Source organism: Quercus robur, chromosome 5 (genome assembly GCF_932294415.1).
Source record: "Quercus robur chromosome 5, dhQueRobu3.1, whole genome shotgun sequence".
NCBI lineage: Eukaryota > Viridiplantae > Streptophyta > Magnoliopsida > Fagales > Fagaceae > Quercus > Quercus robur.
The window spans coordinates 67,184,492-67,211,230 of NC_065538.1; the positions used below are offsets into that span (position 1 = coordinate 67,184,492).

Below are 26,739 nucleotides of genomic sequence, written 5' to 3' on the forward strand. Positions count from 1 at the left end.
GATAAACTCTAATCTTTTTGTATGGACTGCAATCAGGTGTTGGTTGTGATCTTAGCTTTATCATCATGTTTAACCGCTTTGAATTTATGCTTCCATCTCAGTCTATTCACTAACAGAGAAACACGTATGTGTTAAATTAGATAAATGCTCTCATTCTTAAAATTCAGATACTTCTACAGCTATTAGATAAACTTGCAGCAGATTTGATTCTAATTGTTGTACTCTTTGAATTTAAATACCTCATCTTTATCTTCTACGGGGTTGGCAATTCTAGCTAACAGCATCTTAGTCTCCGTCTTTTATCTTTTGTCTTCTACTACCCTAGAACTTTTACAGAGGTTGGCAATTCTAGCTAACATCATCTTAGTCTTTCACCATAGATAGATTTGGAGTAATCCAAAAGGGTGGTGGATCGATCCTTGCCAAATTTAAATGGTAATATGGCTTAATACTTTGATCATCTAAATTGAAAAATCCAATATCGTGGCCACCATACGAGTCGTCCACATCCATCTCATCCCATCTATCATCCGTGAAATAAATCGAATCTGGTATGCACTCCAAAAGATCATGGCTGGAGAGTGATATTGACTGATTTCCGCCCAAAAACACAACCTGATCGTTCAAAGATTCAACCTGTTCCCATGTGTTCTGCCTGAAATTCAACCAGTAAACATAAAACAGCTTTGTGCGACATGGGCGAATTTCAGAATTACAAATCGCGATCCGTTTTTTCCAATATTTGAAGGACATTGTAAGCTGACCTTAGATGGAGTTTTTAGAGGTTTTCAGAAAGAGAAGAGTGCATCTTGTGCCTCCAATTTTAAATCTAGGGTTTTTGTATCCAAAGCTTTCTAAAGTCTTCTACCGGCAATATTTCTTGAAAAATCTCAAGATCCAGTGTTGTAGAAGTTGTTATATACAAGATCAACTACTAATAGTGATCTGAAACCTTTGAACTCAAAGTCAGATGTGTGGGTGCTTATGTGGCGCAAATCCAAGAGAGAAGGAGTCCGTGGATTCGAAACTTGCATGTAGTCGTGTCAGTAAGTTACTACTGGAGGTAACAATAAATTTAGGCTTAAATCTAATTGTAAAAACTTCAATTCTCTATAGTGGATTTGTTTAACCTTGAGAATGGCTAGGTCAAATCATCCCTAGGTTTTTACCTAGAAATTGTTTGTTTCATTGGTTTTCTTGAGTCATCATATCTTTGTGTTCTTTATTTTCTGCTATTGTGCATGATATGATCTATCCTTATTTAACCTAGATCTCATAATTAACCTAAGCAATCACTTGGCTAATAGATTAGATTAACAATCCATTTTAAAGGGTATAAACAAACAAACAAAAATAATGGTTAAAAAATATTTTGCTTTTAAATAATGGATTTTTTAAGTCACTTTAAATGATTAAATGTTAAAATAATATATATAGAAAAATTGGAAACAAAAAAGATAATGACTTTGATGCTGAAGTGATTCAACTGAAGTGTAATATTCCAATAAATGCTACGCTTCAGCTTTTGGATATAATATATAGGTAGATAAATAAAAATAAAAACAAAAAACACTAAATTTTCATGCTATTGCTAAAAAAAAAAAAAAAAAAAAAAACCGATTCCAAATTTCTAATAGACCGACAATCACTTTTATAAATTTATTTATTTTTATTATCAGACATCAACCAACTGTATTTAATATTTATCAGGAATTTGGCCATAAATTAGTGAGCACTGAGCAGTCAACCATGTGTACTGTTGCATTTTTATTTGTGTCTACAGTAGTCTTTTGCTAGAGCTGAGGCTTGAGAGCAGCAAATTTTGGCGTGGGAGAATCGTTATGGGCCCAAGGCTACGTTGACTATTGAGGGGACTAAGAGAGAGGTGCGATCCTATATACAATTATACATGCTCAGTCTTAGGCTTTGTTTGGATGGAGGAGTGGAAAAATGGAAGGATGGAAAATTGTGGAAGGATGGAAAAGTGGGAGGATAGAAAATATTTAGTTTTCCCTCTTATGTGTTTGGTTGGAGGGGTGGAAAAGTAAGAGGATGGAAAACTCTTTTATTTGGTTGGAGAGAAAAATGGAAGAATGGAAAATGTAATTTATATAAATTGACTATTATACCCTTGTTACATAATATGTAAGAAATAGATTTATTTGTACTCATTAAACAATATAAAATTTACCACATCATATATATAAATTTATATTTTTATTATTATAATGTAAAAATTACATTATAATCTTTTTTTTTCACGTTGAAAAAAAAAAAAAAAAAAAAAAAAAAAAAAAAAACAATAGAGGAGAACCTGGACTTCTCTGGACGGTGTGCTAGATGAGAAGATGAGAAGGGTATGAATGAGGGTAGGTGGGCAAAAGTCTTCAGCTGGGTAGGTGGAGGGTATGAATGAGGTTACGTGGATGGGTATTACGGTAAAATAACAATGAGGGAGTTTTCCCTCATTGATTTTCCTCCCGATTTGGGAGGAAAGTTTTTGTGGGCCCGGGAGAGAAAAGTTTCTCCCGGGTTTTCCACTCCTCTGATTTTCTCCCCATTACCAAACAGTGGAAAACTGAGTTTTCCACCCTATTTTCCCTCTTATATTTTCCATCCTCCCTATATTCCACCCATCCAAATACAGCCTTAGTGATCTTCAGACAAATGTTTGGGTTTTATTGGACACAAGTAGGAAATATTCTGTCCAAGTTGGGCCAATCAAATATCGCTTCTCCTTCAGCCCAATATGATAAATTACATCTTATTTTCTTTTTCTTCTCTTCGCTTCTCTTCTCCCCAAAAAAAAAAAAAAAAAAAATTCTTATTTTCTTTGTTCTTTTTTTTTTTTTTTGGGGAAAGAATTACACCAAATTTTCTGTGTGTAGCATTTTATTTTAAATTGTTAGTACTATCTATCTATCTTTCTATCTTAAGAAAAAAAAAATCAATAATTTGTCATGGTTAGAGCATCCCTAACTGTGAAACCAAAATACTCTCTACAATAGAAAGTGAAACCAAAAACTGATCTCGCTAAATCTCAATTTTTTTTTCTCACAAACAGTAGCTCACCAAGTCTAATGGGCTACTATACATTAGCAATTGAATTATCTTTATTAAAAAAATTCCAGCAGCTAGTTTTATATCATTTCATTTTCTTTCTTCTTGATTTCCTTTTGGTCTCGCAGTTTCTTCTCCAGAACAAAGGAGATTTGTTTCTCTCTCTCAAATGTCTCAACGAAGACATATAAGAAAATAACCAAAAAAATAATAGTAATAATTAAAGTCAGAAGCCTTCTAATCCAATTTTATTTGCATGCACTTGGTGGTGGGGAGGAGGACGAGCAACAGTGGAATGGATGAGGTAGCATTAAATGGTGAGCACCGATCTCCATCGACTTTGTCCTTTTGGTGACTCTTTCTCGAGTTTTGGCTGATCTCCACTTGCCTTTGTAGCGGCGATCTTTCTTTATAAAAAATCGATGAAAAATATGATTGTTAAAATATTTGAAAATGTTAATGTAGGAGATTTTAAAAATATAGTTGTTAGTAATTTGAAAAATATAGTTATTGGGATTTAATAGAGAAAGATTGAAAAAGGAATATAGAAATGATTAAAAAAAATGAAGAAATAAGATTTAAATAAGATAGTGAAAAGATGGAGACACTATTGGAAAGTAAATTTGAAAAAGTAAGTAGATAAAAGGGAATGTCACTGTTCACTTTCTAAACAGTACAAAATTTTGGAGAATTTGCTGAAGATGCTCTTATTATAGACTAGCTAGAACAGCAAATCATGCTAATGAATTATTCTTATTTGCTACTACAATATAAACGCTTGAGATTAATAGGTACAAGTTGTATTTATGCATCTCTTTTTACTTAAAGGGAAAAAAGAAATATCTTAACAAATATCAAATTTGACCAATTTCTCTCAGATGCACTGTGATATCGTATAAAGTCTAAACTCAATGATAGGCTCAAAATGCATCTATGGATATTCAACCATTTAAGAAAAACCTAGATATGTATGTCTCTAATTTATATTTACTATTTAGGCTTTGTCTGTTTCACTGTAAAATATTTGTGGTTTTGAATTGGAAATAGCCTTACACTTGTTATGTGTTACCAAATTATGATTGGTAAGAGGATTTTTATTTTTATTTTCAAAACAATATAAAAAAAAATCAAAAAATTGAACTTCAAACTAGTTTTCAAATAATAATTTTTATAATTTATGTGTTTAGCTTCCACCTTTAAGAACAATTTTCAAAATACTAAAAACAAAAAATAATTGTTTGAGAGACTATTTCTATTTTTTTAATAATAAGTTTCAAATTTGAAGGGTGAGAAATTATTTTTATGATAAAAATAATCTCCTTAATTTAAAAGATAAAAGAGTTTCAACAAATATGTGGAGTCCACTCTTTTGAATTTATTTAAAACTAAGTCATTAAAAACATTTTCTATATTTTGAATACACTCCTTGGCCGTTTCAAAATCCTGTTCTAAACCAGGAAAATAGGATACAGTTTTTTTAAAATTATATTTAGAAAATATTAGCCAAACAATTAGTTAAGTGTGGGACCCACTATTTTATGGATTGCAAAACAAAAAAATTTATTTAAATACTCTTACCAAACAAGTCCTTATGGTTTGCAAATTGTTTATGTGGCTAAATAAGATGCTGTCACACTCCACGCATCAATTAAAATTCCATTTCAGTTTTGTAAAAAGTAGTGTTTGCTAAAAATGGCAGCTTGAATTGTTAGTTGTCCATGCTTGTATTTATAAACTTATCAATATACACCTGATGTTTATTTTTACGGAATGTGATAATTACAAAAGAGAACAGAATGTGATAATTACAAATATGAAAAGATAATGATAAACTCTAATCTTTTTGTATGGACTGCAATCTGGTGTTGGTTGTGATCTTAGCTTTATCATCATGTTTAACCGCTTTGAATTTATGCTTCCATCTCAATCTATTCACTAACAGAGAAACACGTATGTGTTAAATTAGATAAATGATCTCATTCTTAAAATTCAGATACTTCTACAGCTATTAGATAAACTTGCAGCAGATTTGATTCTAATTGTTGTACTCTTTGAATTTAAATACCTCATCTTTATCTTCTACGGGGTTGGCAATTCTAGCTAACAGCATCTTAGTCTTCGTATTTTATCTTTTATCTTCTACTACCTTATAACCTGTACAGAGGTCGGCAGTTCTAGCTAACATCATCTTTGTCTTTCACCATAGATAGATTTGGAGTAATCCAAAAGGATGGTGGATCGATCCTCGCCAAATTTAAATGGTAATATGGCTTAATACTTTGATCATCTAAATTGAAAAATCCAATATCGTGGCCTCCATACGAGTCGTCCACATCCATCTCATCCCATCTATCATCCGTGAAATAAATCGAATCTGGTATGCACTCCAAAAGATCATGGCTGGAGAGTGATATTGACTGATTTCCGCCCAAAAACACAACCTGATCGTTCAAAGATTCAACCTGTTCGCATGTGTTCTGCCTGAAATTCAACCTGTAAACATAAAACAGCTTTGTACGATATGGGCAAATTTCGGAATTATATAGGACGTAATCCTCATCAACAACAAGTCCTTCTGCATTAACAAAGTCTCCAATAAACCGTTTGATGAACAAAAAATCGGTGGATGTCTTGACTAAATAAAACTTGGGTGAAAGATTATGTATGAAAAAACTATTTCCAACTACTTTTTGTAGTGTGGATGGTTTATCAATGCTCATGATTTTGGTCGGAAAAGAACTCCGAAAATCCCAGACTTCCACCGAAGCATCACTTGCCAAGACATAAACTTGATTATCGTGGCATATAATGTCACTGTATTCAACATATTGTTGGTATGTGCTGAGAGATCTGACAGCAAGTTCGGTCCACGTTGTGTCCCCTTTCTTACAAAATGCAAGCCTTGAGAGAGAACCACAGATCACCACCACCCCAAAATTGTTGGAACGTGATGGGTCTGCCAACAGCACAGCTTTGGCGATGAAAATCTTCCGCAAATATTGAATGAAGTAATCCCGATCAATGTTTGGGCTGAGGAATTCATTGGGAATCGATGGAAGTTGAATCCGAACTCTAGAGAAGGGATTAAAGAGATGTGGGATGGCTTTGTCATCCAGAATTACGAGCCAACCGTGAGAAGAGCCCACACACCAAGCGTCTTTGCCAAATCCCTTGAACGCATTCTTCATCTTGTATGTTAGAAATACTGAATGATTGTATTGTATTTCTTGAATAAAAGAATATACATCACTGCCTTTATATAGGAGGCATATGTGTGCAGTACAAGTAGAGTGTAGTACAAGTACAAGTGTGCTATACAAGTAACCTAATTGGGCCTAAAGCCCATAACACAATACACGTTAACAGCCCCCCTCAAACTCAAGGAGGATGTGAGACCAACTTGAGGTTGTCAACCAAATCACGAGTGCGTCCCTTAGGAAGTGACTTGGTGAAGATATCTGCAAGTTGATCTTTGGAGGAGACGGAGAAAAGCTTAAGAGCACCATGGACAAGATGATAACGGATAAAATGACAATCAATCTCGATGTGTTTAGTACGTTCATGAAAGACATCATTATGAGCAATATGAATGGCACTCTGGTTGTCACAATAAAGGGGAGTAGCAGAGGAGGTGGACACACCTAAATCCTTAAGGAGCCATCGTAGCCAAAGGAGCTCAGATGTGGTATCAGCAAGAGCACGATATTCTGCTTCAGTACTGGAGCGGGCCACAAAGGTTTGTTTCTTGCTTCGCCAAGAAATCAAAGAAGAACCAAGGAGAAAACAGTAACCTGTAGTAAACCTGCGATCAGTAGGATCTCCTGCCCAATCAGCATCAGAGAATGCACGGAGTACAAGAGGAGACTGAGCTGAGTAGAAAAGGCCATGAAAGAGGGTGCCCTTCAAGTATCGAAGAATGCGCAGAACAGCAGCATAGTGAGTAGATCGTGGAGCAGACAGATACTGGCTTACCTGATGAACAGCATAGGAGATGTCTGGACGAGTAACTGTGAGATAAACTAGGCTGCCAACCAATCGTCTGTAAAGAGAGGGATTAGACAATGGTTTCCCCCCTGAGGGAGTCAGATGCGCATTAAGCTCAACTGGAGTGTCAATAGTCTTGCTATCAGTGAGTCCAGCTCGAGACAAGAGCTCAGAAGCATACTTAGCTTGAGTAAGATAAAGTCCATCAGTAGAATGAGTGATTTCAAGACCCAAGAAGTAGTTGAGATGTCCAAGATCTTTCATCTCAAATTGCTGACTAAGAAAATCCTTGAGTTCTTGAATGCCACTGAGGTCATCACCAGTTATGATCATATCATCCACATACAGGAGAAGTAAAATAGTGTCTTTGTCAGTGCGACGAAGAAATAAGGCAGAATCATAATGACTGGCCATGTAACCCAAATGAGAGATGGTAGAGCTGAATTTGGCAAACCAAGCTCGTGGAGCTTGTTTAAGGCCATAAAGTGCACGTCGAAGGTAACAAACCTTGTTTGAGTCAACAGAGAGACCAGGAGGAGGTTGCATATAAACTTCTTCATGTAAATCCCCATTAAGGAATGCATTTTTGACATCCATCTGAAAAAGATCCCATTTACGGGCAGCAGCAACAGCTAAGAGGGCACGGACAGATGAGATACGAGCAACCGGAGCAAAGGTCTCTTCATAATCAATCCCGTACTCCTGTGTAAAGCCTTTTGCAACAAGACGAGCTTTGTAGCGCTCAATGGACCCATCAGAGCGAGTCTTAATCTTGTAGATCCACTTACAACCAACCACAGATTTCCCGGGAGGGAGTGTCACCAAATCCCAAGTATGGTTTTTAGATAATGCATCAAGTTCCTCTTTCATTGCAATCTGCCATAAAGGGTCAGTGGAAGCCTCACGATAGGTGTGAGGCTCATGTAATGTAGTAAGAGCAGTATAACAATGATAGTCAAGTAAATGTGTAGGAATAGATCTTACTCGAGTTGAGTGACGAGGTGGAATGTCTTGTGCAAGATCTTCAGGCGGAGCAGGAGCAGGGGACCCAAGCTCAGGGTTGGGGTTGGGTAGCTCGTCTTCAACCTGTTCATCTTCCACATGTTCATTAAAGGGTGAACTAGGAAAGGGATCAGTGATATCTGGTGGTTGGACAGAGAAGTCTACAAGAGAATCAGGAGCAATTACAGGAGGATCAGGAGCAGCTACAGAAGGAATATGTGCCTCATCTGGAAAAAGATCTAAAACAGAAGAGGAAGATAGGGAGGCACGAAAGTGAGAGAGCTCGACAAAGAGGCGATGTTCCCAAAAGACAACATTGCGAGAAATACGAAGACGATGAGAGACAGGGTCATAACACCGATACCCCTTTTGAGTTTCGCCATAGCCAAGAAAACAACAAAGCCTTGACCGAGGCTCAAGTTTGTTATGCTCATGTGGCTGAAGAAGAACGAAACAAGCAGAACCAAAGGAGCGAAGGTGGTGATAGTCTGGACATGACCCAAAAAGGCGCTCATATGGAGTTTGATTTTGGATAACCGGACTCGGAATGCGATTAATAGTATGAACAGCATGAAGAGCAGCTTCACCCCAAAAAGGAGCAGGAACTTTGGCAGAGAGAAGAAGAGCACGAACAGTGTCAAGAATATGACGAAGTTTCCGTTCGGCTCTACCATTTTGCTGAGAGGTACTTGGACAAGTTAGTTGATGAACAGTGCCATAGGAATGCAAAACAGCTTGGAAAGCATATTGAGTATATTCAAGAGCATTATCAGATCGAAAAATTTTGATGCGTTTGGAAAACTGAGTTTCAACCATTTTTGCAAAATTAGAATATACTTGCAATAATTCAGAACGATGTTTCATATTAAAAATCCAGCTATAGCGAGAGTAATCATCAACAAAGACAACAAAATATCGAGATCCACCAATACTAGAGACAGAAGAAGGGCCCCAAACTTCAGAATGAATAAGGTCAAAGATATCAGTGGATATTGTATCACTAGTATTGAAAGGCAAAGCTGGTTGTTTTCCTAATTGGCACGAAACACAATCAAAATTTTTTGTAGACACTGAACCTAACAAACCTCTAGAAGCTAATTGTTGTACCCGAGAGGAAGATGCATGACCAAGTCGAGCATGCCAAAGTGCAAGGGAAGGAATTGAAGAAGCAGTAGCAGCTGCAGCAACAGAAACTGGAGCAACAAGTGGAAGACGAAGGTTGTCCACGGGAAACATACGCCCAACTCTGGGACCAGTCCCAAGCTCCTGTCCCGTCCTCGGATCCTGCACAATACACCCAGAATAATCAAAGATAATGCGATAACCCAACTCAGCTAATTGTCCAACAGAAAATAAATTATAAGAAAGGTCAGGAACATTAAAGACTCCAGGAACTGAGAGATTGGAGGTCGCAACGGAACCTATACTATGACCAGACATTGTGGAACCATTTGCTGTGCGAATATTAAGAGGGTGCGGTGCAGGTTTAAGGTCAGAAAATAAGGACGAGTGAGGTGTCATGTGATTGCAACAAGTAGAATCCATAAGCCAAGAGGTAGGAGACATACCAGATAAAGCTGAGAGAGAAGAGGAATAAGATGCATTACCAACCATACGAATGACATTGGCGATGATATTTATAAGGTCATCTCTGGAAATGGTGAAAGTGGATCCAGAAGACTGAGACTTTGTAGAGACGGGAGCCATAGGTTGGGCACTCTCAGTGTTAGCAACAGTAGCAGCAGAGATGGAAACAGCTGATTTGTTGCGTTGATAGCAAGTCTCAATATTATGGCCAAAACGTTTGCAAAAATTGCAAAAACGTTTGTTGGATTGTCGGCGACGATTGTTGCAAGAGGAAGAAGACTTGTCCTTATTCTTCATTTTGAAGCAAAATATGCAAAAATAGACTGCAAAAATGAAATCTACGCGAAAAACTGGGTAAGGAGAACCTGGACTAAAAAAAAGTCAACCCTGGAAAAGTCAACGGTCAACGGGCAGTCAAAGTCAACGGTCAACCTGAAAGTCAACGGTCAAATCCAGATCAGAAGGTGACGTCAGCGGATGACGCAAGCAGTGACGTCAGCAAGCTGTTAGGGCTGACGTCAGCGAGGCCGTTGATGCACGTGACGGCGCGTGACGGCGCGTGGAAGAGCGTGGAGGCGCGTGACGGCGAGTGGTCGGAGCGTGAAAAGAAGATGTGGCGCGTGGAGGCGCGTGACGGCGCGTGACGGCGCGTTGTCGGCGCGTGAAAAAAAGCTGTGGCGCGTGATCGGCGGAACAACAACTTTGAACGGCGCGTGGGGGCGCGTGCAGTCTCCGATGGCGACGAGGCTTCCACGAGTGTGTAGATCGGCGCTGGACGATCTCAGTGGTACCTTCAAAAACGTAATCGGAGCAATAATTGCAGCGGCGATGCAAAGAGCAGTGGTCTGTGCAGTGTGAAACTCCTTAACGACTGCGGCTGCAGGTCCGGAACCCAAGGACGACGACTGGATGACGTCGGAAGTTCAACGGCGAGAGGCTGCGGCGGCAGTGTGATAGCGGAAGCGTTGTTAAAAAGAAATTCACACTAATGAAGACAAGACTGCTAAGAAAAGGTCAGAGCAGTGGCTCTGATACCATGTTAGAAATACTGAATGATTGTATTGTATTTCTTGAATAAAAGAATATACATCACTGTCTTTATATAGGAGGCATATGTGTGCAGTACAAGTAGAGTGTAGTACAAGTACAAGTGTGCTATACAAGTAACCTAATTGGGCCTAAAGCCCATAACACAATACACGTTAACATTGTAAACCTTGTTTTCTGCGAGATTAAAGAAGCAGCGAGTAGTCGAGTCATCTTTTTCGTCGCCAGGAAGCATGAGCCATGGAGTAGTACTAGTACTTTGAGTGCAATGGGATTGTGCGGTGGATCTCCAAGAAGAACAAACAGCGCAGCAGTGAATGATGTCTACCAAGGAAAGCTTTCCTAGGATAAGTCCCAACAGTTGATCAGGGAGGTCTGACCATGACCATGACCATGATGAGTGCTTTGGTTTAGTTTCGGCCTTCCCTGCTTTGTCTTTAGTACTTGAAATTCTTCTTCTTTTACTGCCTTCACCCATGTCTGATCAAAGTGCGTCTCGAGATCAACTTAAAAGGCAATTATAATATAGTGCCATGGGATCACTGAATTCAAGCTCTACTTGGATTTGGAGAATGTGATTGTTTTGCCGCTAAATCCAGCTTCTATTTGGATGAGAGTGTGCTTACCCAATCCTATAAATTTAAATTATTTTTAAAATAATATATTTCTTAAATATTAGATGCGGATAAATTGGAATTAATTGAAACTTAAATAGTTTTATCTAAAGTATATTAATTTTTTTTTTAGGATAAACGGCAGAAGTATATTAATTACTTTAATAATTAATAATTTAATTGACAAAAAAAATACGTTAACTAACGCCACAATTATATGCATGCTTTAGATGAATCCATATAAATATTTCTGTTAATATTCAAAATAAAAAATAAATAAATCCATGAAAATTTGAATCTAAACAATTGATTGATGACATAGCTATTAATTTTTTATCACCTTGAAAATTTGTAAGCATGAAAAATATATAAAGATAATGTAATCTCACGATAGATTTGTCAAAATTCATATCAAATTAAGAAATATAGAGTTAGGTTCAAGTTACACCTAATTTAATTCCAAAAAATATTACACCACTCAATAACTTATTGTTGAATTCATATTTTGAAAATCAAACCGTTGGATTACATGCTCTATATGTTTTGAACATGCATGCCAATTTTCATGCCAATCGGATGTAATTTACCATTTGATCTATAAAATCATTTTTTATGCATTATTTTAAACTACAAAAACTTGAATTTAAACAATTGATTGATGATATGGCAATAAATATTTGATCACCTTGAAATTTTATAAGCATGAAAAATATATGAATATAATGTAATCTAACGATAAATTTGTCAAAATTCATATCAAATTAAGAAATATAGAGTTGGGTTCAAGTTACACGTGATATAACTTTAAAAAATGTTATATCACCCAATAACTTATTATTGAATTTATATTTTGAAAATCCAACCATTGGATTACATGTTCTAATGTTCTTAACATGCATGCCAATTTTCATGCCAATCGGATGTAATTTACCATTTGATCTATAAACTCATCTTTTATGCATTATTTTAATGGGAAGAATTTTTTATTCACTTTTGAGAGAGAGAGAGAGCACAAAAGGCGGAAATTCTTGAATTTTAGGCTACCATTTTAAAGTTGAAAGTGCTATCATTTTTTATGGGTACAATTGTTTAGAAAATAAGGATAGACCTTTCTTATATAGAATATATATAAAAGGTTTTTTTTAGACGGTAAACAAAAGGTTCATCTAAAGAATACAAAGTTCTATATGTTTATATGTTTCTTTTTATTTTTCTTTGAAATTTAGAATTACTTTTATCTCCAAAAAAATTAATATTTTAATGATTTTTTGCGAAGGTCAATCGTGGCCCTCGCAAATAATTTAGTATTACCAAGGGCATATTTTTAACCCACACAAAAAATAAACTTTTTGTAAGGGATTTTTATTGTCCCTTGGAAACAATTTGGTGGGAACATTTCCCTCCAAAAGTTTTGACATTTTAATGATTATTTGTGAAGGTCGATCCTAGCCCTCGCAAATAATTTAGTATTAGTGACGGTTCTTTTTTAACCATCACAAATAATACACTTTTTGCGAAATATTTTTAATTGCCCTCACAAATAATATGGAGAGAAAATTTCCCTCCAAAATATTAGTATTTGTGGCAGCTATAACACATAATTGCAACAACTTTTCTTGTTGATCACAAATATTTTACATTTTACCAAGTATTTGAAAGGGCTTTATTTTGCCATCACAAATAAGATTTTTTGAGAGGGTTTTTTGGATCCGTCAAAAATTCTTGGTCGCTAATAGGCATTTTTCTTGTAGTGATATATCTAAATTATCTATCTTATTTTTCCTTAAAGAAGAATCATTTATCTTGATAGTTCTTGAATATATCATTATTTCTAGTGAGTATTCACCAAATGTATGATCTTACTATTCTGAATCCTATGATGTCAATTTTAACATACATAATTCTAGGATCAAACTCCAAATCATGAAAAATAGGTGGTTTATGGGGAGAGCAACAAAGGATCTTATTAACAAGTGTCCTAAGAGCATAGATTAAACGTTAATAAATGCTTAAATATGAGTTGTAATGTACAGTTTTTTTCAAAGAACAAAATACACTTGTTAATAATTCATTCGTTTGCAAGTACAAATTCATTGTGTTTATGTGTATTTTTCTTTTATATATTTACAATTTGACTTTTTTTTTTTTTAAATGTACAAAAATACACTTTAATCACTACCTTGCCCATAGGGTATTCGTTAAGAAAATATTAAATTTAAAATACTAGTAAGTATAGAATTTTTCACCAAGACATGACATGTTACCTTTGGTTGAAACCATGTTTTCTATTTGGATAATAATAAAGAGAAAATACATTTTTGGTCTCTAAATTTTAGTCTTGATTACTTTTAGTTCTTGAAGTTTGGAATGATTGTTTTTAGTTCCTGAAGTTTAGAATGATCATTTTTAGTTCCTAATGAATGGAGTGATGAAATATTAATTTTTAATTTGGTCATTAATTTAAGAGATTGAAGATGGAACATTTTTTATTTTAGAGACTAATCTTTCATAGGCTAAATTTTAAGAATTGATAGTGGATTTAAGCCAATAAATAAGTAAACCTAACTCGGCTTTTGGCTTGCTAATTTATGGAGCTAGCGTCTCAATAGGATGCTATTGATTTATAGGGAAAGTTTTTTCCGCATACAAGGGTATGTGGCAGCTAAAAAGAAAAATGGCAAGTATCTAAGTACTACCTAGTCATGTACATTGCACATGACCCTTGAACATATGTCCCTTTCTTTTTGCTACCACATACCCCTAAATGCAGCAATTGCTGCATATAAGTATGCAACAAAACCTTTTCCTAATTTACAAACTCATATCTTGCCCCTTTAGAAACTCATATTAATTTGGACATTTGTTGATTAGATTGCCTTGATACTCAATTCAAAGGTACGTCCCAAATACAAAAATTGCACTGTTTAATCCTAGTTCTTACTTTTTAGCATTGCAAAAAGCATAGGAGTCCAAAACTAATACATCTCTTTTTTGCAGATGACAAATTTCTCTTTTTCAAGGCATCATTAGACAAACGTCACGCTATCATACAGGTGCTCAAGGCCAATGAAGACAAACTAAGCCAAAAGCTCAACATGACTAAATCTGGCATTGTTTTCAAACTCAACACCCTATTGACTACACCAAAAGTAATCAAATACGCCTTGGGTAAACAACATGAGAAGTTCCTGGACTGACCTTTTTAGTCATACAAATGAACTTAAACAGTTTTGTAGATCCATTTATATAGGTTAAATACTACCTATATGCTTAAACCAATGTATAGAGAATAAATTCATCAAGAACAAATTCATCATAAGGTGTAAGAGATTTATGGATCAATCTTTACAATCCCAATCATTATTTTGAGATTCACATAATGAAAGTATTTTCCGTGTGGATATAGGATTGATATGGTATAGCTCAAGGTGTCTCTACAAGTTTGGATTGTTGAACATGATACTTTTGTAAATGTTGGTATATTCACCTAGCCTAGGAACCTTTCCAAAGATTTTGAGTTTCAAGTATTATAATAATTATATATGTAACAATATTTGTTTAAGGTAAGCAGTATTCCTACAACAACTTTTGATTCTTAAACTTCCTTATTTCTCATATGATAGATAAAAAATTAAGAGTAGAGTTGAAAAAATTAATTTATAATTGTATATATGTTTAAGTGTATGTTAAACATAAATAGAACGAGAAAATGAAAAACATTGCTATAAGTGGTTCAATGGAATGGATTGATACCTTAATTCAATTCTACTATCGTTTAAAAAAAAATTATTAACATTTATTAACTATAAAGTAATTCATTAACAAATTATAAAATAGAGTAATGATAAAATTTTGAGATTAAGGATTTCTATTAAGATTTCTCACTCCCTCACTTAAAGAAAAGATGAAATCCAAATAAATTTTTTTTAAGATTAAGATTTCTATTCATATATCTTACTTTCCCTGTTTTATAAATAAATAAAAAAACATGAAATCCACATAAATCAATGTGGCATGGCTAAGATTGAAAAACAAGACCGAGGGTCATAAACCTATCAAACATCCCCTAATTGCTTTAAGTGATCCTAAAAATTCCACATTTAATATTGAGGGAGCAACTCTTGCAATGATGTCAATAATTAAAATGCTACTACTATGATAGCATTGATGTCTGTAATTAAAATGTTGTTTTTCCTACCTTTTTTTAATTTGACAACATACTTGACAAAGCCCCTATTATCAAAGATAAAATTGATATCACTATCTAGGTCAAGTGACCTAGTTGTTTGATCATCAAAATGGTCATGATTCCATAATAGAGAAAAGAAAATTAGTAAATACAAGATGCTATCTAATTTAATATTCACAAACATATGTTGTTTTTTGAAATAGAAATAAGAAACTATTAAAAAATTATTCAATCAATATTTGAATTAATTACGCTTTTTACAAGTCAAATATATTGAATATATATGTAAGAGACGTTTAACTAGGTTAATGATTTTATATAAAAATAATTTATAAAAAAAAAAAAAAAAACCTCTAAAAATGTATATAGCATTTAGAATAATTTTTTAAGATAACATTTAAATGAAACTAACAAGAACATAAACATAAACATAAATCCAAATCCCAAATACACACACCCAAATAGCTCTCTCAAAAATACAAACCAATAAATCAAAGGTTCACAAATAACAAATACAAAACAAAAACCAACAAAGCCACAACACTGCCAAGAGATCTCACAAATACTAATGCAAAACTCACATATCCCATAGAAGCGTTTATTTATGTGTAATTGGACTAAAACAAAAGGAGAGAAATAAGCTTTATTATAAGTACAATCTTTGCCATTCAAACCCAAAAAAATAAAAAAAATAAATAAAAAAAAAAGAGCCATATAAGTGTAACTATGATTTTAAGCTTTCAACTAACTTAATTATTGCACTGGGGTCTCTCTTCATTTTGATGGAACTCGTTCTGTATTTACTACCTATTGGACAATTAATAACATGTTTTGTCTCAAGTCTCTCTATTATGAGCATTCCATTGTACGTAAGCAAAGAATTGCTGCCAAATCAAAAGATGGTGTCATCATTTTTCTATTACGAGCATCCCACTATATTGCTACTACTCTTCTTACAATAATATGCCTATGGTCCTTTTTTTGGCTTTGGTCATTAGAAGAGAATTCCAAAGAGTTGATAGAACAGGTAACATATTAAACCTATTTTATTTAATTATAGGAACTGTTATTTATTTAGTTTTTTACGGAAAATTTTTTATTAAGAATTTATTAATGAGAAATGAAGAAGAATATGTTTCTTTTTTTCAAATAGAAATAAGAAACTATTAAAAAATTATTCTACCAATATTTGAATTAATTATGCTTTTTACAAGTCAAATATACCGAATATAAATGTAAGAGATGCTTAACTAGGTTCTTAATATCTAGTGTGCTTTTTATTATATAATAATTTTATATAATAAATAAATAAATAACCTCTAAAAAGGTTATATGTATACAGCATTTACAATTGTTTTCTACGATAACACTTAAATAAACTAACAATAACATAAACATAAACATAAATCCAAATACACCCAACTAGCACTCTCAACCATACAAAACAATGAATCAAAGGTTCACAAATACCAAATACAAAACCACGACACTACCAAGAGATCTCACAAATACTAATGCCACCACTCACAAATATCAAAAAACTAAACCACATCACCTCTCTTATTTTATTAGCCACAGCACCAAGGGAGAAAGCCTCTTTCACAAATTAAATTTTTTGCAATGAACTCTTAGACTTATTTAGGGGACTTAAGTCAGTTTCCAAATTGTTTAAGGAGAAGGAATTTTGTTTTGCATATAACAAAATTTGAAAACAAGCCAAATACTTGCACATCATTCCAAGCAAAACAATATATAGTCGGCCAAATCCAATAAAGATACACATATAGTTGGAGCTTTAAAAAAAAAACAAATTTCTACTTCTATTCCAAGTAGAATTCCAAATCAAGTAGAAGACAAGACTTATATTGCTCTAAGTAGTAATATTGTTTGGTTTTTATATTCCAACTTTAAACAACAGTTTCCCAAAAGAATAAAATTCATTTCTCATCCAAATCCAACAAGGATTCAAACTCCAAATTCAAGCTAGATTTCTAGATCCATTTAGATAGGTTACATACTTAAAAAACTAATGCATGTAGAATAAATTTATCATAAGATGTAAGAGATTTATGGATTGAATTTTACAATCCCAATCATTATTTTGAGATTCACATATCCCATGGAAACCTTTATTTATGTTTAATTGGACTAAAACAAAAGGAGAGGAATAAGGTTTATTATGAGTACAATCTTTGGCGCCATTCAAAAAAAACAAAAAAAAAACAAAAACAAATTTGAGTACAAGCCTTGCAAAATAAGTATCCCAAATCACTTCTCTTCATCCACTAGTGTGAAAGAGGCGGGATGCTTTGTTCATTCCTAAAGAAATTAGTGGGATCAAATACAGTCTTCACATGCACCAGCCTTTTGAAGTTGTTCCTAAAATATTTAGTACCCCATATGCTTGCCTGTCTATAACTTGTGTTACCTTCATTATTTGCACCTATGTCAAGGTCTCTATAATTTATATATGCTTCTCTAGGAGACTTGGAAACATAGGGAGCCATATAAGCGTAAAGTCTTCTAATCCAATTCACATGCCTTTCAGTTGCCTCAGTACCTTCTTCTGCCCAATACACCAAGTATTGAATTTTGTAGATGTTGCCAGCTCTATGTGGAAAAGGAATTGCAGACTCTGAAATTTCACTCATTCTCCCCCCATATGGACTTAGGATCAATACAGCTGACTCTGCCTCTTTCTCATAAAATCTTTGCCAAATCCCTTCCAACCCAGCTTCAGGAATAGGATTCTCCACATAGTCTGATTTTGCTTTATAAGAGATAACTGTCAGAGTCCTATTTAGCAAAACATCTAGGGATTGTCCACTTGGGAATCCAGCAAAGTAAAGGATAGATTGAATCCAACTCATTTCTGTACAATCTTCACTCACCAAACCCAGCTCAGGAAAGCTCTCTTGCATCAATGGAAGGAGCTTATCCTTCCCTCCAAGGTACAAGGAATTGAACGCAGCTTCTACCGTCTTCTTCCCTTCTTGGCTGGAATTTGCGCCTGTTAAGAGAACACGAATGAATAGGTCTTTATCAAACTTGTCTGCAACATACTGCCACCGATGCAGAATTTTGGTTGCATTTTGTTCCAAGTTCTTATTGACTGTGAACACAGTCACAGTTGATGGAACAGGAACCAACTTGATTTTCCATGCAACAATGACTCCAAAGCTAGCCCCTCCTCCTCCTCGAATGGCCCAAAACAGATCTTCTCCCATTGCTTTTCTGTCAAGGAATCTACCCTTAACATCAATCAAGTGTGCATCAATAACATTATCAGCAGCAAGGCCATATTTTCTCAAAATTGTGCCATACCCTCCCCCACTGAAGTGTCCACCAACACCTATTGTAGGGCAAACTCCAGCTGGAAAGCCAAGAGTTTTGCTTTGCTCAGCAATCTCGTAGTATAATTCACCGAGGGTTGCACCAGATTGTACCCAGGCAAAGCTATTTTCTACATCAACAGAGATGTTTCGAAGATTTATCATATCAAGTATGACAAATAGTACAGGAGAAACATAAGAAAGACCCTCGTAATCATGTCCACCACTTCTAACTCTGACTTGCATTCCATGTATTTGGGCACAACTAAGGATTTCTTGAATTTGTGAAACACCCAATGGTGTAACAATGACTAGGGGTTTCGGGGTGGAAGGTGTTGAGAATCTCATGTTTCTGATGGAGGATTCCAAGACAGATGAATACGATGAGTTGGAGGGGGTGTAAATGACTTTAGAAATACTGTCATTTCCGGAATGAAGGGTCAGGCACTGAAGAAAGTTTTCATGAGTATGAGCTGAAGTCGCCAACAAAAATGAGAAAAGAAGAGCAAAAACAAATAAAGAAACTGGTAACTTCATTTTTGCTTGTTGGTGATTAAAACTGGAGGAGAGCTTCCCTATTTATAGCGTTTAGTAGCTTGAAGAGCATTCCAACTTGAAGATTTGAAGTCCTCCTCTGAATATGAAATAAAATCAAAACGTCAAGAAGGAAAAGCCAACTTGCATGGCAACTGACCCTAGAACATTGACCATCCTTTTTTCTTTCTCAATCTTTTTTATGATCACATTTGGGATGGATTTTGTGACTTGTTTGATCAATTTACAATTTCTTTTTTTAGTGTATCAATTTACAAGTTTTAGAATATTATTTGGGTTTATTCACATTGACGACAGAAATTTTCTTTCATGAAAGTCGGATTAAAATCCATTTATTATGAAAATTTAGCTATTCATGAGTTTAAAGGGAGATCCTAATAGTTCAGACTTCACAAACGTAATATGTGTTACTATTACTATTAACTGATCTTGATCACCAATATAAAATAAAAAAATTTAATAAAAACTATTAACCGATCTTGATTTTGCCTTCATGTACTAGGGATGCAGCCACCATTGAACTAGGGGGGCAATGGCCCCCTCTAATTTTTTTTTTTTTTTTTTAAATTACTATATATATGTGTACCAATTTAACAATTTTATTCTATAAAATTACATTCTGTTTTCCTTAAATAATATTGTAGGGTCACGCTCCGCGACGAACCGCAGTAGTGTTGGGTTCGCACGTGAATGGGCCCAAACAATATCATTTGTAGAGAGTGGATTCGAAAGGCTAGGCCTTAGTTACCCTGCGGTGGTTTTGGTGGTGTTCATATGTGATTGAAGTGCTTTCACCCTTGGAGTCTTTCTCCTCGAGGTGGACTGGAAGCCCTTCTTTTTTGGCCAGTCTTCCCAGCCCCCTTTCTCCAGATTACTTATTTTTTCTTTTATACTAGCCTGCGTTCACTTTCCTTCGTCCACGTGTAGGGTCAACATTTCCAAGACTGATACTTGTCCCATCAGTCCAAGTCCAAAGTTGTTGGGAGTGGTTGATAAAGCTGAAAGGATAAGGCTCTGTTAGGCGCAGAGCTATGCATGGGGAAGGTAGTAAGGGCAGCATTTCCTAGATATTTTAGATTTCCTTTCAAGTATGTCCCTTTACTGTTTTGCCCCTCCTCTTTGTGGATCTTTGGGTCAGTCGAGGACTGCACTGTCCTCGGCTGCTTCTCCGGGCCAATTGGGCCTTATTATTCTTGAGCTCGGGCCATGAGCTTTTTCGGCTTAGGTCTTTGGACTCCCCATCAGCAAGTGGGCCTGGCCCATCAATTATTGGGCCCCACAATAGCCCCTCAAAATCCTGATGTCCGATATCCTGGTTGGAGAGAAGGGTTTTGATAATACCAAGCATTTATTACGACTCATTTAATTCAGCCCTTGACTAACGTTGGCGACTCTTCATCTGCCCAGGGAATGTACCGGTCTGCAAGAGATTCCCCTTAATTTGCGCATGATGCTCTTATGCCGTTTGGTTATCCGAAGCGCGTCTTTAATATCTTCCTTTTACGAGACTTCCCAGATTCAACGGTTTTTGATGGTGTGGGGGAATGAAACGAACGCATTCATGTTTGCAGATTTCCTTGGAGATCTGAACACATTAAGTACTCTCCTCTTCGTCCCCTATATAAAGAGAAGAAACAAGAGTTGTTTCTCCCACAGATGAATCCCTTTAACCCCACCAAAATTTGAAAACCTCAGATTCTTTCCTGAGTTTACTTTTACTCTCCGGTCATACTTTAACCTGAAATATATTCTCCATAGAGATAAGCAATGAAAAAACCATTCCCCTCCCAAAAACACCGTGCTCTAATGAAGCTCGAAATGGCTCGGTCAGGACAAGGATGGCGAAAACTCAAAATTTGTCTCGCCTTTCTTTCAGCCAAAATCCGAAGCAGGGACTCGTCACGTCATACTTTCGGCGTGACTGAGCCGAGGACACACATCGTCATTACTACCCGCTCTCTCATGAGCATACCTAATATGGCCCCAGTGTGTTAGGAGTCAGGATTGGGGCAGGGACTAAGTGCCCCTGCTTCTTCCTCTCTTCGTTCACTGGCGCCTCCTTCTGCCTCTCTTTCTTCCTTCTCATCTTTTCCCTCTTCTTCTCCTCCTTCTTTTACTCATGTCCTCCATCTTCCTCATTCATCTCCTCCATCTTCTGCTCATGTCCTCCATCTTCCTCATTCATCTCCTCCATCTTCTTCTTCCTTGTCCTTCATTTTCTTCTTCCTTCTCCTTCAACTTTTCCTAAAGAAAGTTCTTCTCTCAATATGAGCAATGCTGAGGCAGAGATTTGAGAGACTTTGAAGACGAGTTTAAAAGACACCTGACTGTTTACTTATCTGTATTGCAAATATTATTGTTGATTCGGCAGTTTACCTTTGGTATAGGCTTGCTTAAGCCCCTCTTTGTACGTTGTAATAGTTTTTCATATTAATAAAAATTGTTGTTAATTTACCTCGCATGTTTTGTTTCTATGTTTTTACTAGTTTACAAGCGCTGCTCGGCACAATAATATAGCATTTGAATCAATGACAACTAAGGCCGAAATACTTGCTAATAAAAAGATGTCACCATAACTTTAATAGCATTATTTGACACAGCAATGCCTAACTGTGAATAACGATACTTACCCAAAACAATGCCGACATTAGAACTGGATACTCTATGCGGTGTAGGATATAATCATCCGAAGACATATTTCCCGCAAGAATGAACAACCCCCGTAGGCTACCAAATAGTGGGGTGTCTCGCCATCATCCTAACACTTTTATCGGCCTCAACATTTCAAAGTATTTGAGCCGAGGGCTTTCCCCATTCGATTAGTGGGCGTCCCAATAGGTTTGAGTCCGAGGACTTCACAACGCCTTGGTTCTGTCTAAAACCTAGTTTTGTCACCCAGGTAGTTGGTTTCCCCGTAGACTTGAGTCCGAGGACTTCACAACGCCTTGGTTCTGTCCAAAACCTAGTTTTGTCAACTAGGTAGTTGGTTTCCCCATAGGCTTGAGTCCGAAGACTGTAGTTCAGTTTCTCCCTTTCCTTAGGTATTTCGCGAGGTGCCGAGCAGGAGGTTGTCCTTGGCGACGGTTATTCCTCGGCGAGGGCCATTGTCCTTGGGCCCCCATGCAGAACGGGCCTGGGCTGCGAATTCACTAGGTCCACGACTTAAAGGGTATGTATGTAGTTTTTGGTCACGCAGTACTTTTTGGCGTCCCAATGTTCGAGGTGCACCTTCCCGAGACTCCTTTAATCCCATGGTTGCAGGTGGCGTTGGAGATTGAGCCAGAGCCATCTTGTCTGTAGTGTTCCTTGGGACGCTGCGCGAATTAAATGCCACCACCTTATCTCTTTAAATAAATAGGAGAGAAAGTTGCTTCACCTACGCACCAATTCTTCAGTTTCCTCCCAAATCACAACTCCCATATCCAGTGATATCCCCCCTTAGCATAGCATGTTTGAGGCGAGGGTTGGGGAGAAGAAACTCTCTCCGCCACAGAGGCGCCGTGTCCTCCTGAGACTCAGAATAATGAGGTACGGGCAAAGGAAGCATAAATTTAAGAGAATACTCCATTTCGACAGAGGGGAAAGGGTGTTTCTCCCTCTTCTAGTCAAAATCTGAAGCAGGTTCTGTTCATGCCAGAATTTTGGTGTGTCAGAAGAAAGATTCTTCGCCATCAGCGTCTCTGCCCTGTCGCAGGCAAATTTTTGGTGAAGGCTTCTCAACTTCCGGCTCCCTGCACCTTTCCTTCAGCGGTGTGAGGCTCAAGTTGGGTTTTCTCTCTGCACCTTTTCTTCGACGGTGCAAGCCCTAAGCTGGATTCTTTTACTGCCTGAACTATGGGCATGTAAAAGCATTGAAGAAGAGCAAGGTCTTGAGGCAGTAGCCAACCTCTTTTCTTTGTTGCCTCCTCGGCTTTATCTTATTCTCTTGTATATTTCTTTTCAATTACGTAGTGAGCTCTGACATAAGCTGATTCCAGCTTTTCAATGTACGCTGTACTATTTTCTTTGTTTTAGTAAAAAGGGAAATTTATTTACTTGTTTTGAATACCGTTCTTTTGGCAACACCACTTTGTGAATGGGTGTGCTCCATGTGTTTGTTTCTTCTCGGCGATATTTAAAGCAAGAACCCGCGAAATACAATCCAACTAATCCTAATCTGCCGACACTACCAGGCACAATAATAACAATTCATAGTAAGTTGAACTTAGGAAACTAACCGAGATAATGGTTGAACGTTCTGCAATAAGTGCGAGAATACTGTCTGAGAACGACAAATTCTAAATAATTCATCCAAGGGGATGACCGAGCATTGGATGACTTCGCTTATGCTTTTGGAAACATGTTGCCCCATTCCGTACTAGTCCCTTTGGTGTTGAGGATCCGAGGGCAAACTAGAGAATCCATGTAGTTCAGGAATTAACCCAATTGTTAATGGAGAGTTTTCCTCGGGGAGATTCTAAGGTCCACGTAACGTAGTTTTTCCCATTAAACTGTTGGTTTCCCCAGAGGCTTGGGTCCGAAGACCATACAAAGCCATGGTTCTGTCCAAAATTCGTGTTCTCTTTGTAAGTACTTGGTTTCCCCAGAGGCTTGGGTCCGAAGACCATACAAGGCCTTGGTTCTGTCCAAAACTTGTATTCTCTTTGTAAGTAGTTAGTTTCCCCAGAGGCTTGGGTCCGAGGACCATACAAGGCCTTGGTTCTGTCCAAAACTTGTATTCTCTTTGTAAGTAGTTGGTTTCCCCAGAGGCTTGGGTCCGAGGACCATACAAGGCCTTGGTTCTGTCCAAAACTTGTATTTTTCTTGTAAGTAGTTGGTTTCCCCAGAGGCTTGGGTCCGAGGACCATACAAGGCCTTGGTTCTGTCCAAAACTTGTATTCTCTTTGTAAGTAGTTGGTTTCCCCAGAGGCTTGGGTCCGAGGACCATACAAGGCCTTGGTTATGTCCAAAACTTGTATTTTTCTTGTAAGTAGTTGGTTTCCCTAGAGGCTTGGGTCCGAGGACCATACAAGACCTTGGTTCTGTCCAAAACTTGTATTTTTCTTGTAAGTAGTTGGTTTCCCCAGAGGCTTGGGTCCGAGGACCATACAAGGCCTTGGTTCTGTCCAAAACTTGTATTTTTCTTGTAAGTAGTTGGTTTCCCCAGAGGCTTGGGTCCGAGGACCATACAAGGTCTTGGTTCTGTCCAAAACTTGTATTCTCTTTGTAAGTAGTTGGTTTCCCCAGAGGCTTGGGTCCGAGAACCATACAAGGCCTTGGTTCTGTCCAAAACTTGTATTTTTCTTGTAAGTAGTTGGTTTCCCCAGAGGCTTGGGTCCGAGGACCATACAAGGCCTTGGTTCTGTCCAAAACTTGTATTCTCTTTGTAAGTAGTTGGTTTCCCCAGAGGCTTGGGTCCGAGGACCATACAAGGCCTTGGTTCTGTCCAAAACTTGTATTCTCTTTGTAAGTAGTTGGTTTCCCCAGAGGCTTGGGTCCGAGGACCATACAAGGCCTTGGTTCTGTCCAAAACTTGTATTTTTCTTGTAAGTAGTTGGTTTCCCCAGAGGCTTGGGTCCGAGGACCATACAAGGCCTTGGTTCTGTCCAAAACTTGTATTATCTTTGTAAGTAGTTGGTTTCCCCAGAGGCTTGGGTCCGAGGACCATACAAGGCCTTGGTTCTGTCCAAAACTTGTATTTTTCTTGTAAGTAGTTGGTTTCCCCAGAGGCTTGGGTCCGAGGACCATACAAGGCCTTGGTTCTGTCCAAAACTTGTATTCTCTTTGTAAGTAGTTGGTTTCCCCAGAGGCTTGGGTCCGACGACCATACAAGGCCTTGGTTCTGTCCAAAACTTGTATTTTTCTTGTAAGTAGTTGGTTTCCCCAAAGGCTTGGGTCCGAGGACCATACAAGGCATTGGTTCTGTCCAAAACTTGTATTTTTCTTGTAAGTAGTTGGTTTCCCCAGAGGCTTGGGTCCGAGGACCATACAAGGCCTTGGTTCTGTCCAAAACTTGTATTTTTCTTGTAAGTAGTTGGTTTCCCCAGAGGCTTGGGTCCGAGGATCATACAAGGCCTTGGTTCTGTCCAAAACTTGTATTCTTCTTTATTTATTTATTTTCCGAAGGTTAGCTCCTCGAACAAGGTGGGGGAAGCTAGCCTGATGTTTGAAGCCCCTAGACTTGTCCATGCCATTGACACTGCGAGGCGTAGCCCCTAGTGGGAACTTATGTTGGCATAACAACACTGTGTCGCCGGTCATAAAGGCATCCTCATAGACCCTTGTTCGACAGAAGCTCAACTTCACCACCGCTCGAGCTAACGCCCAAGCCTTTCCCACAGACGGCGCCAATTTTAGGGTCACACTCTGCGACGAACCGCAGTAGTGTTGGGTTCGCACGTGAATGGGTCCAAACAATATCATTTGTAGAGAGTGGATTCGAAAGGCTAGGCCTTAGTTACCCTGCGGTGGTTTTGGTGGTGTTCATATGTGATTGAAGTGCTTTCACCCTTGGAGTCTTTCTCCTCGAGGTGGACTGGAAGCCCTTCTTTTTTGACCAGTCTTCCCAGCCCCCTTTCTCCAGATTACTTATTTTTTCTTTTATACTAGCCTGCGTTCACTTTCCTTCGTCAACGTGTAGGGTCAACCTTTCCAAGACCGATACTTGTCCCATCAGTCCAAGTCCAAAGTTGTTGGGAGTGGTTGATAAAGCTGAAAGGATAAGGCTCTGTTAGGCGCAGAGCTATGCATGGGGAAGGTAGTAAGGGCAGCCTTTCCTAGATATTTTAGATTTTCTTTCAAGTATGTCCCTTTACCGTTTTGCCCCTCCTCTTTGTGGATCTTTGGGTCAGCCGAGGACTGCACTGTCCTTGGCTGCTTCTCCGGGCCAATTGGGCCTTATTATTCTTGAGCTCGGGCCATGACCTTTTTCGGCTTAGGTCTTTGGACTCCCCATCAGCAAGTGAGCCTGGCCCATCAATTATTGGGCCCCACAAATATCATTAATTCTTTTAAGAATAATGTTAGATTGTCAAACTTTTTTTCAATATTTTTACAAACTGTTTTAGTAGCAAATTCTTATTGGTTTGCACATGACACCACCACTCACAATATTATTTTACTTACTAGTAACCACTTATCACATCAATAATTTATTAAAAAGTTTGTAACTCTAGTATTTTCCTCATTTTAGGGACTATAAAAAAATTTATAAATCCAATATCTAAAACAAAATATACAAATCCAAAAAAACAAAAACAAAAAAACAAAAAAAAAAAACAAAACAAAACAAGACAAAAAAAAAAAAAAAAAAACTAAACTCAGTTAACTAAATTTATTTAAAATAAACAACCCAGCCCATTAAAAAATTCTTTAAAAAAAAATTGTTCTT

At 37.1% G+C, this 26,739-nt stretch overlaps 3 protein-coding genes across 3 annotated transcripts in view; all 3 read right to left on the bottom strand.

The window, feature by feature from the left end:
- Positions 1-5,234: 5,234 nt before the first annotated feature.
- LOC126728588 (putative F-box protein At5g38270) lies at positions 5,235-6,248 on the bottom strand. The gene has a single exon (XM_050434387.1). The coding sequence runs from the start codon at positions 6,246-6,248 to the stop codon at positions 5,235-5,237; it is 1,014 nt and encodes a 337-aa protein (XP_050290344.1).
- Positions 6,249-7,232: 984 nt separating this feature from the next.
- Positions 7,233-7,970, bottom strand: LOC126726768 (uncharacterized mitochondrial protein AtMg00820-like). Its single transcript, XM_050432115.1, has 2 exons — positions 7,552-7,970; positions 7,233-7,340 (listed from the first exon to the last, which is right to left on the bottom strand). The coding sequence occupies exons 1-2, from the start codon at positions 7,912-7,914 to the stop codon at positions 7,305-7,307; spliced, it is 399 nt and encodes a 132-aa protein (XP_050288072.1). The 5' UTR covers positions 7,915-7,970; the 3' UTR covers positions 7,233-7,304.
- Positions 7,971-17,508: 9,538 nt separating this feature from the next.
- Positions 17,509-26,739, bottom strand: part of LOC126726769 (tetrahydroberberine oxidase-like) — a 66,548-nt gene continuing 57,317 nt past the window's right edge. Inside the window, exon 2 of the mRNA XM_050432118.1 lies at positions 17,509-19,147. Within this exon, the coding sequence (XP_050288075.1) occupies positions 17,769-19,147 (1,379 nt within the window). The 3' untranslated portion in view covers positions 17,509-17,768. The remainder of the gene's footprint in view (positions 19,148-26,739) is intronic.

Bases quoted from the DNA above. Each gene is read 5' to 3' on its own strand.
- LOC126728588 (XM_050434387.1), bottom strand. From the start codon at position 6,248: ATGAAGAATGCGTTCAAGGGATTTGGCAAAGACGCTTGGTGTGTGGGC.
- LOC126726768 (XM_050432115.1), bottom strand. From the start codon at position 7,914: ATGAAAGAGGAACTTGATGCATTATCTAAAAACCATACTTGGGATTTG. The intron at 7,341-7,551 runs GTTTGTTACCTT...GTGGCATTCAAG, and splicing joins TCTCTGTTGACTCAAACAAG to AACTCAAGGATTTTCTTAGT.